The sequence below is a fragment of the Theropithecus gelada genome, chromosome 13, assembly GCF_003255815.1.
Source record: "Theropithecus gelada isolate Dixy chromosome 13, Tgel_1.0, whole genome shotgun sequence".
NCBI lineage: Eukaryota > Metazoa > Chordata > Mammalia > Primates > Cercopithecidae > Theropithecus > Theropithecus gelada.
Genome location: NC_037681.1, coordinates 67054924 through 67076132, shown reverse-complemented (window position 1 = coordinate 67076132; position 21209 = coordinate 67054924). Strand labels below are relative to the sequence as shown.

The window sequence follows — 21209 nt, the reverse complement described above, 5'->3', positions numbered from 1 at the left end:
GTGGTGTCTGTATTTTAGGCCATAATTTATTTGTAGGAGAATATTTAAAGCTAATATGCAATGCTTTTGTCCCTAACAAATCCACACATGCCTTTAAACTATGGACTTCAGTGCTACAATCTTTAAAAAGATTTGAACCAAATAATAAAGTCTCTTCTAGGACGCTTATTTCTTATGAAGGTAAAAAGGAAAATTGATATAAAGCATTTTAAATAACTGAATTTGGAGATTCTGAATTTTAGACACCTGAGATTGTCTTTGAAACAATTTAAAGTTGTTTTAAAATATTTTTACTTATTCCCATCAGATACCAGATAAATGAGGAATTGTTGTATTTAACAATTTTGGGTTTTTTTTTTTTTTTTTTTCAGTTTTACCAGGTTAGAAATTTAATATTTGTGAAACATGTATATTCATTTCCTAAAGTCACAGATGCCACAGATAATTCTTTCATAAGTTGAAACTAGAAATCATAGGATTATAACTACATGAATTACTGCAAAATGCTGGAGGTAGATTAAAACTAAGATTATGGATTTGATTGCTTGAAGAGCTGCAGGTTTTTACATTAATTGGTATTTCCATGACCAAAGGGATGATACTGTGTTTTAGACCAAAATAAAATACTCATTTATATGAATATGGTTTATGTTTCAAGCATGAGAAAAATGTGTTAACACTTAACTGGCATGAAATGATTTTGGATTTAAAAGGCATGTTCATTGTAGGGTAATCATGTTGATAATGCTGTGCTAACAGGACTTTCATGTGAGAGAATAATGCTGGCCAAGTTAACTCGTTTGCATGAGTTGTGACCAGGACCTTTTAGTGTCATTTTAACAAGAATTCCAGACCAGGAACTACACACCCCTTCGCAAATAACTCTTCCTAAAGTAGTATTCTTAGTCACAGAAGAATGTATACATGGATGAGTGCAGGTTTTTAACTAGAGAAATGCATCATGATGAGTAGATTCATTTGTGCATGTATTCCTGTATCAATGACATTTACTTTAGGAATATCTGGAACAACATATTGTTCAAGACCAATTTTGGAGGAGAATATAAATGATTATTTATAACCAGTAGGTCAGCAGGCTTCGAAAGATGAACTCTCTCAGTCATGCAAATGCAAATTTGTGATAAGCACAATCAACAAAACATTGAAAAGTAGCTCATGAGAGATTGAGAACTGGATTTCATCTTCTTTTTTATCTGGAGAGAGAGACAGTAATCCTAACAGTCGTGAGTTGTTCTAAATGTCTGTAGGTGTTCTGATTTGCAGATAGGTCAGTTTCTCCATGTTATCTGTGACAGTGTAAATCTCCCCCAAAATTATAAGTAATATTTATTATATTGGAACACATTTTTAAGAATTTATACTAAAATGTATCCAAAATTAAAGGTAGGAGCTGGGTTAAGGTAGGAGCTCAATAAATAGTTTTGAATGAATGGAGTCATTCATATGAGCCTTTAAAAATTACAAATGCCTACCAATGATGAGTTTAAAACCACTGTCTGTACTTATTTTGTTTCTTAAAATTTATGAAAAATGACAGCTAGCAGCAGGGAATCATTCCTCCTCCTGAGGTGAGGCTACAGATGGTTAACGTAATGCCAGTATGTTGTATAGCTCCTGAATTTGCTCTTGTAACAGACATTTCACGTGAAGTGCAGCATGTATTAAAGATGATTGCTTTACGGCTGGGCGCGGTGGCTCACGCCTGTAATCCCAGCACTTTGGGAGTCCCAGGCAGGTGGATCACGAGGTCAGGAGATTGAGACCATCCTAGCTAACACATTGAAACCCTGTCTCTACTAAAAATATAAAAAAAATTAGCCAGGCTAATTTGGTGACAGGCACCTGCAGTCCCAGCTACTCGGGAGGCTGAGGCAGGAGAATGGCATGAATCCGGGAGGTGGAGCTTGCAGTGAGCCGAGATTGTGCCACTGCACTCCAGCCTGGGCGACAGAGTGAGACTCCGTCTCAAAACAAAAAAAAAAAAAAAAAAAAAAAAGATGATTGCTTTATAAGGGTAAGGGAATAGTTCCTACCACTTCCTACCACACAGTATAACATATTACTCATGAACTATTTGTTCTAAACTGCCGATTCTACTTATTACATAGTAGTGACAGTGACCGAAGAAATACTGTTCGTGTAAGTTTAATTTTTTCAAGTTAAAACATGTAATATACAGAACACTGATACATGGTACTTTATAGCTTTCATGACAAATTTTAAGAGATTACTTCAGCCTTGCATTTTAAGTATAGTAGGTACTTCTGTCCCTGTTTTGCAGATTGGGAAACGGAGGCTCAGATGTTAAAATGAGCTGGCCAAGGTCACTTAACATCTGACGTACCACTTATTTTTTAAATAGATTTTTCTTCTTTGTGGTAATTTTAATAATTTTACCCACTTGAGTTGTAATATATTTGATTATACACCATAGGTTGTTTCTTCTATTTACTGGCTAAAAAAAATTTAAATTTATAAAAAACTCTCACTATATTGCCCAGGCTGGCCTCCAGTGCTTGGGCCCTTGTCATTTTGGTGGCAAACACTTGTAAATGACTTCCTTTACATGAATGCCTTTGTTCTAAGTTTTCTATTTTCTTGAAACAAAATAATATAAAGCCATCTCAGATTACCATAATTTAGAGAAATCTTTATAGCACTGCAGCTGAATTATGTGTTTAATAGATACTACTTTTTTAAAAAATACTATTTGTGGCATGAAGAACGTTGAATAGAAACATTTCTATACGTGAGATAAGGAAATAGTTTTAAAGGAAAACCTTAGGATCTAATTATGAAAATACATGATTAAGCTAGGATTTACAAATGAATTCTGTTGCCATAGTGTAGTTTTAAAATTTTTAGAATAATTATAAGAAAATCAGTAGGAAATTGCTTGAGGAATAGTTCTTAGTGGGCAGCCTCCCTCCTTTTGCTGTTTCCTATTTTGATAATCTGTTTTGATTTTCAAAAATCATGAAAACTGCCCTTAAAGAAATTCTTGAGTCGGAGTCTCTCTCTGTCGCCCAGGCTGGAGTGCAGTGGCATGATCTCTGTTCACTGCAAGCTCCGCCTCCTGGGTTCAGGCCATTCTTCTGCCTCAGCCTCCCAAGTAGCTGGGACGACAGGCGCCCGCCACTACACCCGACTAATTTTTTGTACTTTTAGTAGAGATGGGGTTTCACTGTGTTAGCCAGGATGGTCTTGATCTGACCTCGTGATCCACCTGCCTCGGCCTCCCAAAGTGCTGGGATTACAGGCATGAGCCACCACACCCGGCCCCCAGAAATTCTCTTTTAAAAAATGACATTGTTAAAATTAAGAAATTACCAGTCCTCAAAGCCAGTCCACATTTTAGTTTGCTGATGGCATGCATTTCTTGATTTACATAACATGAATAACCAAGCGTACCAAGCTGTAACCCTTCATTAGACAAAATTTTTTAACGTTTCATTTTTGGCATTCTGTTGGCGGTGAAGTGTGGCAGCTGTTTAAAGAATGTGTGTGGTGGTATGTATGCGTTTGAGAACAAAGAGCCATACTGAAATTACAAAATGATGAAAGTACAATTTAGTAACCCAAATTGGAATCTAGCTGGGATTCATGAGGGATTACTATTCTCCCCATACTTTAACAGGGAGCTGTTTTAACAGAGTATAGGGACTCATACTTTGCCAATGACTAGTAGACTCTCAGTGTAAACAGAGGAAAGAATATTATCCCAAATGTTTATATAGGGTAGTAAATGAAAACTACTAAGGTAAAAAGTTCAGTGCTTTACGTAGATAGTAAACTATGCATAGTATTTTATTTGTAACCCCATGTGTTAAGAAGGGACACTGTTAAAGCAACAATCATTTAAAAGTAACAACCAACAAACTGGTATTTAATTTGGTATTTTAAATAGTTAAAAATCAAATGGAAACACTGTCTAAAGTAACTAAGATAATTCATAACAAAACCCATTAATCCAAGCTCTACTTATTGTAAATAGAATTCACCATGAGCTAACCTAAAATGTACCTGTGGAGATAAAACAAGAGTGTAAGTTAGCAAAGTATTAAATAAGATTTCAGGGAGCCCCTAAGTTTATTTTTAAGAACTTTAGAACTAATTCTCTATATGCAAACACTGATTAACTCAAATTTCTTGTAAGTGCATTCATACATGGCCTTGTTTGAGGCAGTGTATTTGTATTCACTAGCAAAATTCATGTCAATAAAATATTTTTGAAGCAGTTTATTTCCCAGATATTTCACTAGTTTAAAATAGTCATTTCAGTGATTAATCTGATTTTCTATTGAAACCTAAGCTTTTAATGAAGACATGCATCTGAAAATAAGGCAGTTTTTCTCTAGTCTGCTTATTAATAGAAAACAAATCTTTGGTTTTTAGTTGAAGTGACAGGAAGGATTTTTGCAAAAAGACTAAGGAACCAAAGCAATTAAAAAGCTCTTGATAAGCAATAGGGAACTCCAAACCCATCAAGGTCAGTAGAGTACCTAAGGCACCTCAGCTTCAGATGCGACAGTCATCTTTGCTTAGAGTTCTGATAATCTATATACATGATTTTTACCATCTCAAGAATGTGAAACTGAAAAAGTAACGTCCAACAATGATTACTGTGAATAAGAAAATTATTGTGATAAATGGGAGAGACGTTGGAGACCTCTGTTCTACCTCCCATATTTATAATGAGGAAACCAAAGCCCAGTCACGAAACAGGTGACACCAGTTTGTGTCGACAAATTCCTAATCTGTTTCTGTTAGGGCAGGACAAATTCTAGACTTTTAACTTTGAATGGCTAGTAAACCAAGTGTGAAGGGTTTCAGAGATATGAATTGGAGCCCCCCCCAAAAAATCCTCATAAATCCCCAAAGGCAAGTTCGAAATGTATAATAGTTTACTGTTGTAATTCCTTTATACCATGTGTTGGACAACTTAGCTAATATGTTAATTGATTTATACAATTCCTTTCAATTTTATCTAAAAATAGCAGACCAAAATTAAATAAGAAAGTTACATAAGATTCCATTTGAGCATACATAAGGCCATGATACTTAATGTGAACCACCATTTCTTGGAAGAAAGAAGACATCCAAATGTCTGATGCAGAGAGAAAGTTCCTGGCCAGTCATCCAGTAGACTCTCTCCACTCTTCAATGGAAAGGTGATGCTTGTATTTTTAAAAATCTCTACAAAGCTCACATACAACAAGACAGTACATCCTAGATTTGTGACTGATATGAGCATTTAAGGCTGTCATTTTCAAGTATAAAAGTTTAGTGTTCCATTACCCAATCTGTGCAGTAGACATAGCTATAAGCTTAAGTCATGTGAATTAACAGAAGCCCACCAAAGACATTTAAAAAATTATAATTTAGGCAACAGCAAGTTTAAATGTAGGAAAGGCTAGAAAAAAATGTGTAGATGAGATTGTTTCTCTAAAATGCATTAGGTTGTTCACAATGAAGCTTTGTCTAACACCATTATCTGATGCATGGCATATGCAATAAGGCAGATCCACAGCAGACCAAACAAGGAAGCTGAATTAGGTAATAGAACTAGTAATTAAGATGGTTCACCTCTAACACAGTTCTGTGGCCTGTTCCCCCCAGAGAAAGATTAGAAATGGCTCCAGTGTACCAAATAAGCTTCACAGAAGAACATGAAAATTTTTCTCCAACTTTTTTTTTTTTTTTTTTTTTTAAGCAGAGCCTTTCACTTAGGGACCAACACATGCACTGCTTGTAGATTAAATAATTCAAAATTACTTCCTTCTAGCCTAATGTAATATAGCTGGAGAAAATGGGTCTCTGGAAGCCGGTATTTTGTTTAACTTACATTCTAGATGTGTATATAAGTTGTCATTCTATAACTTCTGCTGTGGTTCCAACATCTATATCTGAAAGGTGGAAGCAGCTGTTCTGTTACAATTTTCACGTAACATGCTTGGATTCTAGGTCTTCCCTCTTTAACACAACTTAAAGTTTCTTGTGGTTTGGTCAACATACACAATTCTCATTTCATTTGATGTACACAGCCAAAGTGGGAATTAAAAAAAAAAAAATTACCAACTAGTTCAGAGAGCTAAATTGAGTCCAGCATTATGGCAAAGTCTGACCCAAAATTTTAATTTGTAATTTTAGCATGTGTCTCATGCACTTTGGGGAGCATCAAACTAAATCTACAATTGCCAGAGCCTTGTTACAGTTTAATGCACATTAACTAAAATGTGTACATTTTTAGTGTTCATGATAAATGCAATTATGACCTTATTACACTTTTGGCATTCTTTAAGAAAGCACATTAAGCTTTAATATAGAAATATTTAGGTTACACTTGTGCTCAAGTAATAATAAAAACATTTGCTCTTTTTTGATCTCATACATTCTCTCCTCAGGTATGGCCCATCTCCTGTACGCTTGGAGCGACCTTTGGCTACGTGGCTGGCCTTGTTATTTCACCACTCTGGATATACTGGAATAGAAAGCAACTTACGTACAAGAACAATTAACTGGAGCAAAGGGAGATACTTCTTTGTGCAGATTCTGTAAGGGCTGTGCAGAAATGTGTATGGTCAAAGCCAAGCAGTTCCATTTACAGCACTGTTTTTTATGTAGTTACAACATGATGTGATTGTAGCTTTTTAAACTATGAAACCCCTGAGAGATTGTACCTTCTAGTCGAAATAAAGTATTTATAATAGATTGTGGCTTCAGATGCTGCTTACTGCTTCTTAAACCTTTAAGGAACATTCTTAATAACCTTTATAGAATTCTGAGGACAGGTTTTGTTTTCTTTCAAGTTTTGAACTGCTTCATTACCTATAAAAGGTCTGGGTATAGCTGTAGCATTTCATTTGCTTTCTGAGAGAAATGGACAATTTCCTTGGCCACTGAAGATGTTTCTCACGTAATTAAACAACAGTTTATACATCTTGATCCTATTCTTTTTTTTACAGTGTGTTTCTTTGGAGTTAAAATGGCTATGATAGCCTCATCAAAAACAGTCTTCAATCCCTTCTGGGTTAAAGCTGAACATTCCACATAGCAGCATGCTCCTATCTGGGAGGGAGAAAAAAAATCACAAATATATAAAATCATGTTTATACCATTGGCATGACATAAACACATCATTATAAAGAAAGTTATACAGCTATGCGAAAAGAATATGTTCATCGTCCATGTTCATAACCCCCGAGAGAGGATTTTAAAATACTAGTGTATGTCCTTCCAGACTTTCTATGAAAAATTATTTCATTCACCACATATTTACTGGGTATCTACTATATGTCAAGCACTGTTTAGGTCCTGGGGATATGTCAGTGAACTGAACAAAAGAGCAGAGTCCCTGCTGTGTGGCGTCCACATGTGCTGACATCTGCTGGGTGAGAGGCACACGGGAGGGAATACAGAGCAGATGGTGGCAAATGCTGTGGGGAAAAAGCAGAGTGAGGGAGGCAGGGAGTGCTGAGGACAGTGGTAGTGGGGGTCGGGGGAGGCTTCTCAGTGGGGAAGTTTGAGCAGTGAGGGATACCTAGGGGAAGAGCTCCAGGCAGATAGATCCTGATGCAGGAGCATGCCTGGAGTAGTCAAGGAACAGGATCACACTGAGAAAGTGGTATTTGAGCAGAGACCTGAAAAGAGTGAAAGAATGAATCATATCCATAGGGAAGAACATTCCAGGCAGAGGGAGCAGCAAAAGTACAAAGGTTCTCAGAACTTTGAGGGAACAGCAAGGAGACCAGGAGGCCTGGGGAACAATGAGTAAGGCAGAGAGGGAACAGAGGCTTGTAGGCCACAGTGCGGACTTTGGCGTTTAATCTGAGCTGGGGACTGGAGGATTCTGAGCACAGCGGTGACATGATTGGGCTTACATTTTGAAGACTTACCCTGGCTGCTGTGTTGAGAACAGATGACCATGGGGCATAGGCAGAAGCAGAAAGGTGAGTTGGAAGCTATTCCAGTAAAGCAGGCCAGAGATGGAGGAGGCCTGAACCAAGTGATAGAGGGAAGAGATAGAAAAAAGTGTCTGGATTCTGGATATGTTCTGAAGGTATGTTGTGCCAAAGGCTAGATGTGTGGTATGAGAGAAAGAGCAAGGGCAAGTATAACCTCAGGCCTTTTTTCTTTTTTTTGAGACAGTTTCACTCTTGTTGCCCAGGCTGGAGCACAATGGTTTGATATCGGCTCACCACAACCTTCACCTTCTAGGTTCAAGCGATTCTCCTGCCTCAGCTTCCCGACTAGCTGGGATTACTAGGCATGCGCCACCACGCCCAGCTAATTTTGTATTAGTAGAGATGGGGTTTTTTCATGTTGGTCAGGCTGGTCTCCAGCTCCCAACCTCAGGTGATCTGCCCACCTTAGGCTCCCGAAGTGCTGGGATTACAGGCGTGAGCCACCACGCCCAGCTGAGGGCTTTTGACCTAAGTAACTGGGAGGACAGCCTTGGAGAAAGAAGAATCATATCTTAGATATGTTAATTTTGAGATACTCAGCCACCTAGATGGACTTGGTGAGTAAACAGCTGGATGACCAAATTGAGAATTTAGGAAAGAGGTCCAGGCTGGAGATGGAAGTCTAGGAATCTTTGGTTGTAGACTGTGCAAGCCACAAGACTGACAAGCTCATTTAGGCCTAGGGAGGGTAGCTATAGAAGAAGACATCCACAAAGCTGAGTGCTCATCCCTGGGGCCCTCCAACCAGGGACTAAGGAGGTAAAGAGATGGAGCAGAGTCCAATGAGAGGGGAGAAAAACCGAGAGGCCAAGTGAAGAAAGTTTCAAGAAGGACGCAACTGTGCCAAATGCTGATGAGTCTAGAAATGAGATCATATTGTTTTGCAACTACTTTTTTCCCTTTAACTACATAACAAATATGAAATCTTAACAGATATTTTAGTATGAAGTTTTAATAGATTGGAATTTCTGCCATTATAAACAATTCAGCATCTTTGTAGCTCTCTTTAAGCACATCCCTAATAATTTGCTTTTATTATTAAATATAAATGGGCAAATTATAATTTTATATACGAGGTACAAAGCAATATCTTCTCTATATATACATATACACACACACACAAGTGAAATGATTAAATCAACATAATTAACATCTATCACCTTAAATACCATTTTGTGTGGTGAGAACATTTAAAATTTACTCTTTTAGCAATTTTGAAATATGCAGTCCCCCTTTTTCTTTTTTTTTTTTTTTGAGAAAGGGTCTCACTCTGTCATCCAGGCTGGAGTGCAATGGCACTATCTTGGCTCACTGCAACCTCCACCTCCTGGGCTCAAGTGATTCTCCTGCCTCAGCCCCCAAGTAGCTGGGACTACAGGCATGCGCCACCATGCCCGGCCTTTTTTTTTTTTTTTTTTTTTGGTGGAGATGGGGTTTCACCATGTTGTCCAGGCGGGTCTCCAATTCATGGGTTCAAATGATCCACCCACTTTGGCCTTCCAAAGTGCTGGGATTACAGGTGTGAGCCACTGCGCCCAGCACCACCATTATTAACTATAGTTAGCATGCTGTGCAGTGTATCTCAAAAAAGACATATTCCTCCAGTCTAACACTGTACCCTTTGACCAACATCCTAATGATTTGCTTAGGATAAACTCTTACATATGGAATTGCTTGATCAAAACTGTCCATGATTTTAAGGATTTTGCATATTGTCAAGACTGCTTTGATTCAACGACCAGTACAACAGAGTCCATTTTACTACACCCTTGGAATAGCGGGTATTATAATTTCTCATTTTTTGCCAATTCTATAGGTGCAAATTGAGCTTACATTTGACTGCTAATAAGTTTGAACATATTTCCTATCTTCAGTGGCAATCTGCATTTGGGGGGGTGAATTTTTCATTGTTAGCCCATTTTTCTATTGGAATCTGTGTCTTCTGATTAACTCATGCAAGAGGTTCCTGTATACTAAGGATGTTAACCCATTTTTCTGCCATCCATCTCAGTTTATATGACTTTTCATTTTATTTCTGGCATTTGATGTGGTATTAAGTTTTTATGCAGTTAAATCATTAATATTTTCATTTATGACTTTTATCTTTATAACATTTAGAAATTCCTTCTCTCCCCAAGATTACAAAATTGAATACATGGAATTTCTGAAGTGATTTGTTAGTAAAGCCATTTATTTTTTGCATTAGGAAAAACTGTCCTCCAAAAGTTTTCTCGCTTTCTTTTGTCTCCTGATATTACATTTTAAAAGACTATATATGGGCTGGGCGCGGTGGCTCACATCTGTAATCCCAACACTTTGGGAGGATGATGCAGGCGGATCATGAGGTCAGGAGATGGAGATCATCCTGGCTAACACGGTGAAATCCCGTCTCTACTAAAAATGAAAAAAAAAAAAAAATTAGCCGGGCGAGGTGGCGGGTGCCTGTAGTCCCAGCTACTTGGGAGGCTGAGGCAGGAGAATGGCGTGAACACGGGAGGCGGAGCTTGCAGTGAGCTGAGATCCAGCCACTGCACTCCAGCCTGGGCGACAGAGCGAGACTTCGTCTGAAACAAACAAACAAACAAACAAAAAAGACCATATGTGGATTCTGTTTCCACAAAAGTCCTATTGAAATCACAACATGTAAAAAACAGAATCCAATGATGTTAAGGCCAAATGGGAAAAAAGGGGGAAAAGTAAACCTAGCCTTGGGGCACAAAGGAAGATAAGCTACAAGGTACTGCATGCATCACTGTTTTATATATACTTTTAGAACTTTCGTATTTTCTATCCTTTTTTCATAAAAAGATTGGAGAAATTTCAACACATTTCTTTGCAAACCTAGTCATCATTTTTTTGGTTTTAACCACAAATTTAAACTGTCATCCTAGGTGGCTCCACTGTCTAACTCAATGAGTCTTAAGACAGAGCTGATTTGGCACAGTGCAAATGTTTAAGTAATGAAGGGTTGAAAGTAGTGACATGTATTTCCGATGCTTTTTTCCATATGTGACGTTTTAGGAAAGTATCATTGGCAATGTAATACAGGTGTTAAGAGCCTCAGCCCAGGAGTCAGGCTTTGGACTGAAACCCAACTCTGCCATTTATTACCTGCAGGATCTCGGGCTAATTATCTGACATCTCCAAGCCTCCACTCTCTCTTCTGTATAACTGGGGAAACAGACCTACCTCACTGAGTTCATGCAAGGATTAAATGAGATAATGCATGTAAAGCACTCAGCACAGTGTCTGGCATACAGTAAATGCACAATAAATGTTAGCTTCTATTGTTATCTTAGCGTCTTTTACATTCATGCTTAAATTCTGTAAGTGTTCCATTACCTCTTTTGCTAGTTTCTGTCCTTGTTCCACACATATAGGTTTTTCTTTCATATCATTCAGTCTTGCTAAAGTTTTGGGGTCATCTCGGAGATCAATCTAATTAAGAAAGGTCAATAATGTCTGATAATATTACAAATCTTTAAAGAAAAATCAAAGCATGTAATCCCACTTAATCCCCACATACCAAAAAAAGATTAAACAAAAGAACTTAATTTTTAAAAACCGGGAATAGAATTGCTTTCTTTTGGCACAATTTTTTCCAAAAATATGATAGAACTCATTAACTTGCAGTTGAGATTAAACACTTATATCATTTGCTCAGCTTTGGGACTGTTTATCTGAGAGCAACCCCTAAGGCAGGCCAAAGAGCTTATCCTAAAATGAGGAAAATCAAACTAGACATACCTGAGTTCCTATTAATAAAAAGGGTACATTTGGTGCGTATTCCTTAAGTTCCGGTACCCACTCCTCTTTCACATTTTGAAATGAGGCTGGATTTACCACCGAGAAGCATATAAGGAAGACATCGGTCATTGGGTAAGATAAAGGCCTCAGACGGTCATAGTCTTCCTAAGGAACAAAGAAAAGCCTCATTATGTATTTACATTTCTGTTGTTTACTAATAATATGTATATTAGATTACATGGTCAAAGATGCAAATTCAGGACTACTCCACTAGTGGAATGTATGGCACTCTATGTAAAATCAGATAACTCTGGTTTTGTTATTCTTCCTTGTGAAGTTCTGAACACCCGTGAGGTTAAAAAAAAAAAAATGACAGTATCATTAACAATGACAATGAAAACTTTGGAAAAATACATTATGATCACTAATGCTGTCACTAAAAACATTTTTAACTAAAAAGTTTGCACAAAGAATTGAATATAGCTAGACATTGCCTAAGTATTGTAATTTATAATAACTAATACATACTGAATATTTACTATGTGTCAGGCACTAGTCTATATGCTCTCTCATGGATTACTTATTTAATCCTTATAACAACAATATGACACAAGTACCCTTAATCCTGACTTTCATTTGAGTAAACTGAAGCACAGAAGTTAAATTACTTGTGTAAGGATGTACAGCCAGTAAGTCAAGGAGCTGAGATGCAAATCCTGCCAGTTTTTACTCCAGAGTCTATACTCTTAACCACTATACAGCTTCACTGAGACCTTCAAGCTTTGCTTTCCTTGTTTCTATAGTTTTATTAATTTTGTGTGTGTGTGTGTGTGAGAAAACTTAAAAGAGAAACATATACAGTAAATCCACCAAAATCCTCCTTTACTCTCCAAGTTCCATTCCCTCTACCTAATATTTTCATGTTTATTCTTCCAATTCGTTTTCTATGCATGAATATACCAATAACTGTACATATTCGTACGTCTGTATATAAAATGAAATCATGCAGTACTTGTTCTGCACTGTCTTTGTCTTGGACATCTTTCTAAATTAGAATACGTTAGACTACTATATCATTTTACACTGTTGCTTCAGAGTCCCCAGAACAGCTATACTCCTGATGGTTATTTTAGTCTCTATCACAAAAGGCAGTGAATATCCTTTTTTGCATAGACTATTTTATGTGACACAAAATTCTACTTATTTACATTCTCGAGAGTGAACAGAGTCCGGATTCCATTTTTGGCATAGCTAGACTCTCATCTGGTTTCAAAGAAACTTTATTTTTAGCCTGGGCCACCTCCCCTCTTAAATGAGTCGCTTCACTACAGAACTACACAAATGTGGAACTAAGGGAATATTAAAAACATCATCTTCCACTTGGAGTTTCAGCAGTAGTATTTCCTCGTGGAACAATTTTCCTTTCATGCAATTTTCTGACATTTTTCATAATACAACTTTCAACTCAAGTATGTTCATGTCTCAAACCCTTGACTGGTGGGTAACCCTTTTGTTTTTCTGGGATGCTTTTGGAGAGCACACCTATAATCTGGAGCTGTGGGCATGAAAAGATTGCTCAGGTGTTGGCTATCACGGGATGAGAGGGGAAACGCCACCCCCAATCTTCTGCAACTTTTATTTTTTAAAGTGGATGCCTCTAAATGGTTTTGATTAAAGCAGTGCTCTGGCGTTAAGAAATTCACAACAAAGAAATCAAATAGGGTGGGTGTGAAACATGTTACACGCCCCCAGACAGTCACTAGAGGAAGACTTCTTGAAATTTTAAAGTGTTTGAAATCAGTTTGTGTTAAACAGTACAATTGGGTGCCTTATATGAAGTTTCTGGGCTCTACTGCCTGTTTCAAACTGCAAGTCCATAAAAGAAAAAAAAAAAAAAAAGAAAGAAGCAGTATTTCATCTTAGCATCCCACCCAGCAACTCCACACTTCGGAGCAAACCTGCAGTTGGCATGGCCGGGTAATGGGGTGTTCTCATTAAAAAGCACTCCTCATCCGTATTTAGATTTCCAATTTTCACAGACATAGGAATGGGGAAACTATCCCATAGGATTATGAGGAATAAATGAAATAATGCAACTAAAGCACTCCGCATAGCACCTGGCACATCAAAGAACTCTTTCAATGCTTAAACATAAGTTCTTTATCCCATGGGAAACCGAGTCTCTTATTCCTCTGCAAATCCACGCAGGGTCCCCTGAGTGCCACACTTGCCTCAGCTTTGCAGCTCCCTCCAACCACAAAGAAGTCTTTTAGTAAGAAATAAAATCAAAACACACAAAACTCAGGTCTCTCGAGATAGTATAATTTTCAGATGAATAAAAGAGAATGATACATTATTGCTGTACTAATTAGTCACTTAGCCTTAAGACTATTTAAAATGTAACAAAAATGGATTTATATTTAAGAAAGCCAAATTAGAGATTTTAATGGAAATTTTACTTTTCAAGCAAGTTTACCTCCTCAGGGAAACAGAAGTGTGCACTCTTTCTCTAGTGAGAGATGACAAGAAATAAAAACTAATTGAATGCCATGTTCTCTAGAGATGCTTCACAATATTAATCCAAATATTTTACAGAAGGTAAACATATTGTACAGATTCCTTTCATAACCACAGTGAATCCTGACTTTCCTCCGTGAGAGACATGTGGGCACAAAGGAGGACAATTAGACCAATCATTTCTAGATATTTCTTAAATTACAGGTTTTGTTTGAATAATTAAAATGTGAAAAACTGGGGCTATTACAAAATAAAACACACACGTATGTTTAGACCTCCCTGGAGAGAAATTTACTTCTTAAGTCTGAACTATCTAAAATGAATTTCTTCTGCCTATCATCTCTGGCTAAATAACTGGCAGTTAGTGGCTGGGCGTGGTGGCTCGTGCCTGTGATCCTAGCACTTTGGGAGGCCAAGGTGGGACTCTTGAGGTCAGAAGTCTGAGACCAGCCTGGCCAATATGGTGAAACACCATCTTTACTAAAAATACAAAAATTATCTGGGCATGGTGGTGCACACCTGTAATCCCAGCTGTTCGGGAGGCTGAGGCAGGAGAATCACTTGAACCCAGGAGGCAGAGGTTGCAGTGAGCAGAGATTGTGCCACTGCACTACAGCATGGGCAACAGAGCTAGACACCGTCTCAAAAAAAAAAAAAAAAAAAAAAAAAAAAGCAGTTAATACAAGAATGAGACCTTTCTACTTCTATCCAGCTGAGTAATTAGAAGTCTAATAATAGATAGCAAATTTAGAAAATAAATTATCCCCTGTGCATACTGTACCCTGCATCATATAAAATGGTTTATATCCATCACACAGTATCCTGAGTGAATTTAATATGAAATGTGGGATTTGGGAATGAATAAGTAGAAGTGTGCAGAATCTTTCATCTCAAGCCATGTATTTTATATTTGAGAACACAAAGAAGTCAGATTTAGAGCAACTGCCCTTACTTTTAAAAGATCAACTTATCAAAGTCACAACTTCTCACAGCCAACTCTCCAGTGTCTTCCTAATTAACAAACCAATTATATTTTAGTTCTAATTTTAAAATGTAGGTATTTAAACATTTCAGCATGGTAACTAGAACATTCTCAGGAGTAGAGAAAAGTGTATTAAAGAAAACTGTTCAACATCAAAACAATGAAAGAACTGGTGAGTTTAGTCAACATGGCTGTTGGACTGCATGGCAGACTCTTTAGCTTCTTACCAACTGGCTAAGTACCAGAAGTATCAAGTTTTTAAGTGTGTTCTGGCAGTTTAGTGATCAGGCTCTCCCTCATTGAAGAGTCCTCGATATGTGATAATGACAACCTTACTTCAAAAATATCACACACGGCCAGGCGCGGTGGCTCACACCTGTAATCCCAGCAAACTTTGGGAGGCTGAGGTGAGAAGATTGCTTGAGTCCAGGAGTTTGAGACCAGTCTTCCCAATGTGGTGAAATCCTGTCTCTACTAAAAATACAAAAATTAGCTGGGCATGGTGGCACATGCCTCTAGTCCCAACTACTCAGGAGGCTGAGGTGGGTGGATCACTTTAGCTCAAGAGGTTGGGCCTGCAGTGAGCCATGAATATGCCTGGGTGACACAGTGAGACCCTGTCTCAAAAAAAAAAAAAAAGAAATCACATACTTACCACCTGACAAGAATCTGCAAACAAAAAACGAAAGAAATGTGCTCTGTGAGGAAACAAAAGCTCTTCCAATGCCACAGAGAAATGTAGCCAATGACCATCAGCTGGAGACCCCTTTCTGTGTGCAGCTCAGCCAGCAGTGCCCATGAGCCTCTCACTTCTGCACCGTTCTTTGTCCCCTTCATGTGGACCTGGGTGCTCCTCCTACCTTAGTGATCTCTGTTTAAAATGCATGTTTTTAGGATGGGTATGTCTATTTTAAAATACATATCCAAAACATATTTTAAATAAAAACACTCATATTGGATGATTTACCTTGTGTCATGCTTTGTTAGCTAGAATGCTATCATGTGTCATTTAAAAGCAATCAGTAAAGATTTACTGAGACTATAGCCCTCTGGAGCTTGCAGTTTAGTTGGGAATTCAAGACATAAACATATAAAAAGACAGCCATATACAACAATAGGAGGGAATAAAAGTGTAAGCTGGAGCAAGTGAATATAGAAATGCTTAATTTAAGAAACATTACTAAGCACCTACTATGTGCCCAGAACAGTGCTAACTGCAATAAATAAAGGAGGGAAGGATGAGATTCAAATAACATCTATTTGCAAAACACCTTATAAACATTTACAAAGCTCTCTCATTAAGTATCTGTATGTTAAAAATAAGGCAATGCACTCGAATGTGCAGCAGTGCCCACAATGTGCCTGGACACCACTCCAGCGCCTTGCAGACCTCAAAGCCACAGCCCAGAAAAGGAAACTGTAGGCTGGTGTGGGAACATGCGTCAGGTTAGCACCCAAGAGGAATAATTCTGATAGGTGAGGAGATACACACAAACGCATAACGGCTTTCACTCTTAGGAAGTTCATGGTAAGGTAGACAAGATGTATATGAACATGATAGTACAAGTTAGAACAGTAATGAGAGGACACTAAAGACTTCTTGGAAGAGGTACTTGAGTGGGTCCTTACAGAAGAGAGAGAGCTTGAACGTATCCAATGTGCTAGCAATGCGACTTTGGCCCAGTCCCTTATTCCTTAGGACCTTAGTTTCTCTGTCTGAAAAATGGGAGACTGTCAGCGACAAATGCTTTGAAGACCATAAAGTACTATAGGAATGTATTGCAATCCCAAATAATGCAGGATAGTACTGTGATGTAGGAAATAGTCATTTATCAAAACCTACTAGAGTTTTCCTCTGTAACAACCTAGAATGAGAAACAACCTAGAATGGTAAGTCCCAGCCTTCCAAAATCTAAAGCAGCTTCTAACTACTTGAAGAAAGATATAAAACGTATGACAACTAAGTAAGAACATCCCTGAAAAGTGGTGGCTTTGTGGTCCGTGCAGTAGCAATTCTCTGTGTCACTTCCAAGGCACACAGTAGTAATCTTCATATACAACATCTGTTTCTAGCAAGAAGTCCAAAACAGGCATCGGGCTCTTGAAACCCTCAACCCTTCAAAGGGTGCTACACAGAAGCCCAGAGGACACATGTCATGAAGCCAGCTTCTGAGAATGCAAACTGTTTTCTCCTCTATTTAACTTATATATCATGTGTCTATGGTAATGCTTGGTCAGAGTAGCCTATGAAACCTCATTTCTTTTCTTGTCTTTTTTTTTTTTTTTTTGAGACGGAGTCTCACTCTTGTAGCCCAGGCTGGAGTGCAATGGCACGATCTTGGCTCACTGCAACCTCCACCTCCTGGGTTCAAGCAATTCTCCTGCCTCAGCCTCCTGAGTAGCTGGGATTACAGGTGCCTGCTACCACGCCCGGCTAATTTTTTGTACTTTTAGTAGAGATGGGTGTTCACCGTGTTAGCCAGGATGGTCTCAATCTCCTGACCGCGAGATCCGCCCACCTCCGCCTCCCAAAGTGCTGAGATTACAGGCATGAGCCACCGCGCCTGGCCTGAAACCTCATTTCTATTGCGTAGTCATTTTGATACTTTTGAGTTCATTTTAACTTTGTGAAATGAAAATATCAGTTTTTACCTCCTTAAAAATAACTCTGTTTTTCAAGGAAGCTGGGTTGGGTCCCTTTTGAAAACACTTTGGTAAGTTTGGTTCAAAACTTACCAGTGATGAGTTTACTGAATTTGCCTACCGCTTCCTACTACCTCCCAGCACTCTTGGACTAAAGAAAATTTGGGGAAGAGAAAGGTTTTTTTTAGGTGCTATAAATTCTTAAGAGGTCACTGTTTTTCAAAAACTTTGCAAACATTTGGTGTTTTCTTTTTTAATTTTCGGTTCAGTTGTGAAATGGTATTTATATGTCACTGGCCTGATTAGCACTTACTAAAAGAATCCTTGAAATGAAAGGCTTAGCTTTTTACTTTTAGCTACTGTCATCTTCATATATTTTGATTTATACTAAGTCAGCCTCCTAATTAATGTACCAATTATTTAGGAGCTAGGGAACCAGATCTTGGTCTTCTTTTCCATTGTGCTTTCCTTTTGGCCACCTGACTGATCGTAACTCCTGTTTAGGTTGGCTGGAGGAAACGGAGAGAAAATTTACATCTGGTGGGGCAGAAAGAAACCAGCTAGAGGACTGGCCTTGTCATTATCTAACTGTGTTGTGATGAAATGGCACTTCCTCATCTCTAAAAGCAGGGCACTGAACTAGCAGATCACCACGTCACATGATGAAAAACACTCCAACTGAACACTTCTTACCCTTGTGAGCAGCCCTAGTAGCAGATTTAATGTGGGAGGAGGTTCACACTACGGGATAAAAATCAAGTTTTAGGATTCCATTTTATCTAAGCTGACCACCACAAGGCAGAGGATCAAGACTTAAGCTAAATATGGCCCTCAGGCAAGCTTCACTTCCCCATCTGTGAAGGGAGAATAAATATAGCATACACATGTTAAGATAAATGAGAGAGCCGGTCAAGTGTTTCGAGCTCTTCGGCAGACAAGCCTGACTTTCCAAAAAAAGACAAACCACAACTTCGGAGCCAGTGCTATTTCTTCTGTGCATGGTGAGGTGACTTCCCCAGTTGTAGAGGATTTAGAGCTGAAATTCCATATTGTCTGGAGCTATAATTACAAGTCTCTTGCACTAAAACAGAGGTCAGCTGGCCTAAAGCACGCAGAAAGAAGGTAAATGTCTGATCACATTTCCATGTGGTATACTCCTTTCCTAACTTTTTGGCACACATTTCATGTTGATAGAATATTCATTCATTCACTCCACAAATATCTGGCAAGTAGGTGCTGAGTGCTGTGTATAGACGAGTGAACACAACACAGACCCTGCCCTCATGCCGTGTAGAGTACAGCAGAGGAGTAGGCACAGGGCTCTCAGCTAGGGCAATACCACCCTATGTCTGGCGGGGGGTCATTTCGGACATTTGGGAGGCGCTGTCAATTGTCAAAATGAATGGGGAAGCTCTGCTAGCATTTAAGGGTGGGAGCCGTGGTGCTACATGACCTGTATGAGGAAAACCAGCCCCAGGCCCGCATGAGTGGTGAGTGTACTGCTAGACATTCATAAATATGAAAAACTCCTTTGTGGGAAAACAGCCTGTTGCATAGCAGGAGTGAGGCCATCTTGAAGTAAAACTGCCATGATGACCAATGTTTGATGCCTACAATCCAAGGTGTTCCAGTAGCATAGATAAGCCCTCATAACCTCCCCAGTGGTCACGAGTTTCTAAAAGTCTGAGGGATGATGAGCTTCCTGTGTCTTTACCCTAAAAGCATAGTATATAAAGGATACTTTCTAGAGGTTGGTTGTGAGAATCCACCATCTCTTGGCCTACCTAGACATCATTTCTGTTTCTAAGTCTGTATTAAATATTTCTTTCTGAGAAACTGGATTTGTCAGCCTCTTTCTTCAGCCTCTCAGCTCCCTCGGCCTTTGAAGGCAGGTTTGCATAGACCTGCTCGCCATGGAACACCTTTTATAATTGCATGAATCTAGGACCTGATTCTGCTGCATATATAAAAGTAAAGTTTTTTGGCATAACTTTAGTGCATTTTTTAAACTTTTTCTTTTCTTTCTTTTCTTTCTTTTTCTTTTCTTTCTTTTCTTTTTTTTTGGAGCAGTGTTTTACTCTGTCACCCAGGCTGGAGTGCAGCGGCGTGATCACAGATTGCTACAGCCTTGACCTCCTGGGCTCTAGCCTCCACCTCAGCCTCCTGAGTAGTCGATACTACAGGCGTGTGCCACCATGCCCAGCTAGTCAGAAATATTTTTTATTTTATTTTTTTTGTAGAGACTGGGGTCTTGCTCTGTTGCCTGGGCTAGTATCGAACTCCTGGGCTCAAGCAATTATCCTGCCTCAGCCACCTAAAATGTTGGGATTACAGGCATGAGCCATGGCCCTCAGACTTTAATGAATTTTCTAGGAAGGTAATTTCAGTCCACATTGAAGGAGAAAGATTGTACTTTATTTTATTTGAAACATCACAGGAGGCTGGGTGCAGCGGCTTATACCTGTAATCATAGCACTCTGGGAAGCTGAGACAGGTGGATGGCTTCAGTCCAGGAGTCAAGACCAGTGTGGGCAACATGGCAACACCCCATCTCTACAAAAATACAAAAATGAGCCAGGTGTGGTGGTGTGTGCCTATAGTCCTAGCTACTTGGCAGGCTGAGGTGGGAGGATCACTTGAGCCCGGGACACCGAGGTCGCAGTGAGCTGAGATCATGCCACTGCACTCCAGCCTGGGTGACAGAATAAGACCCTGTTTCAAAGAAAAAAAAGAAGAAGAAGAAAAAGAAAAAACAAACATCACAGGAGTTACTTACCATCACAGAAAATCACATGCCACTGGCAACATTGCTCTTAGCATCTGAGTCACCAATAAAACCTAACTATGTCAGCCAATATTTTTAACTGTTGCATTCATGGTCATTTTACCTAATAGGTGCAGGCCTGATTACTTCATTATGATGTCTGGAGTAGTCAGCCTTGGGAGTTTAGCAATTTAATACTGAAATAAATAGTTTTATGATGGATTACTTTCCTTTTTAGTTCTCCTCCATATCACTGCCAGGACGTTATACTGATTTAAAATTACACGTATAGGGAGATTATATTATCTACAGATCTCATTTGAGGATAAGTAAAAAGGAAGTATTTGTTATAAAAATGGGAGATGGATCTGATAAAATTGAGGTATCAAATCAGACATTTAACCAATTGGGACAAAAATGACTATAAATGCAAATTGGGGCAGGTGCTATGAAGGAAGAGAGCCAGGTTCTGGGAGAGAGAATAACCAGGAAGATGAGCTTCAGTCTGGGCAGGCAAGAAAGGCCTCTCTGCAGGGGTGACACGGAACCTGAGACCCGAGGGACCACTTAA

At 38.8% G+C, this 21209-nt stretch overlaps 2 protein-coding genes and 1 long non-coding RNA gene across 5 annotated transcripts in view; 2 read left to right on the top strand and 1 right to left on the bottom strand.

Annotated features, from left to right (window-relative positions):
* Nucleotides 1-6743, top strand: part of PIGF (phosphatidylinositol glycan anchor biosynthesis class F) — a 35872-nt gene extending 29129 nt beyond the window's left edge. Inside the window, exon 7 of one of the 3 annotated variants that reach the window (XM_025353646.1) lies at nt 6426-6743. Coding sequence is in view for 2 of the 3 variants with exons in the window: in XM_025353644.1 (XP_025209429.1) it covers nt 6426-6539 (114 nt within the window). In the remaining variant the exon portion in view is untranslated. The remainder of the gene's footprint in view (nt 1-6425) is intronic. The other 2 variants (XM_025353644.1, XM_025353645.1) reach the window with 2 other exon arrangements.
* Nucleotides 4903-21209, bottom strand: part of RHOQ (ras homolog family member Q) — a 40352-nt gene continuing 24045 nt past the window's right edge. Inside the window, exons 3-5 of the mRNA XM_025353647.1 lie at nt 11733-11897; nt 11328-11423; nt 4903-7089 (exon numbers count right to left, since the gene is read on the bottom strand). Coding sequence (XP_025209432.1) covers nt 6934-7089; nt 11328-11423; nt 11733-11897 — 417 coding nt within the window. The 3' untranslated portion in view covers nt 4903-6933. The remainder of the gene's footprint in view (nt 7090-11327; nt 11424-11732; nt 11898-21209) is intronic.
* Nucleotides 7771-19710, top strand: LOC112604568. The gene is made up of 2 exons (XR_003115250.1): nt 7771-7970; nt 18379-19710. It is a non-coding gene; the product is annotated as an uncharacterized LOC112604568 (long non-coding RNA).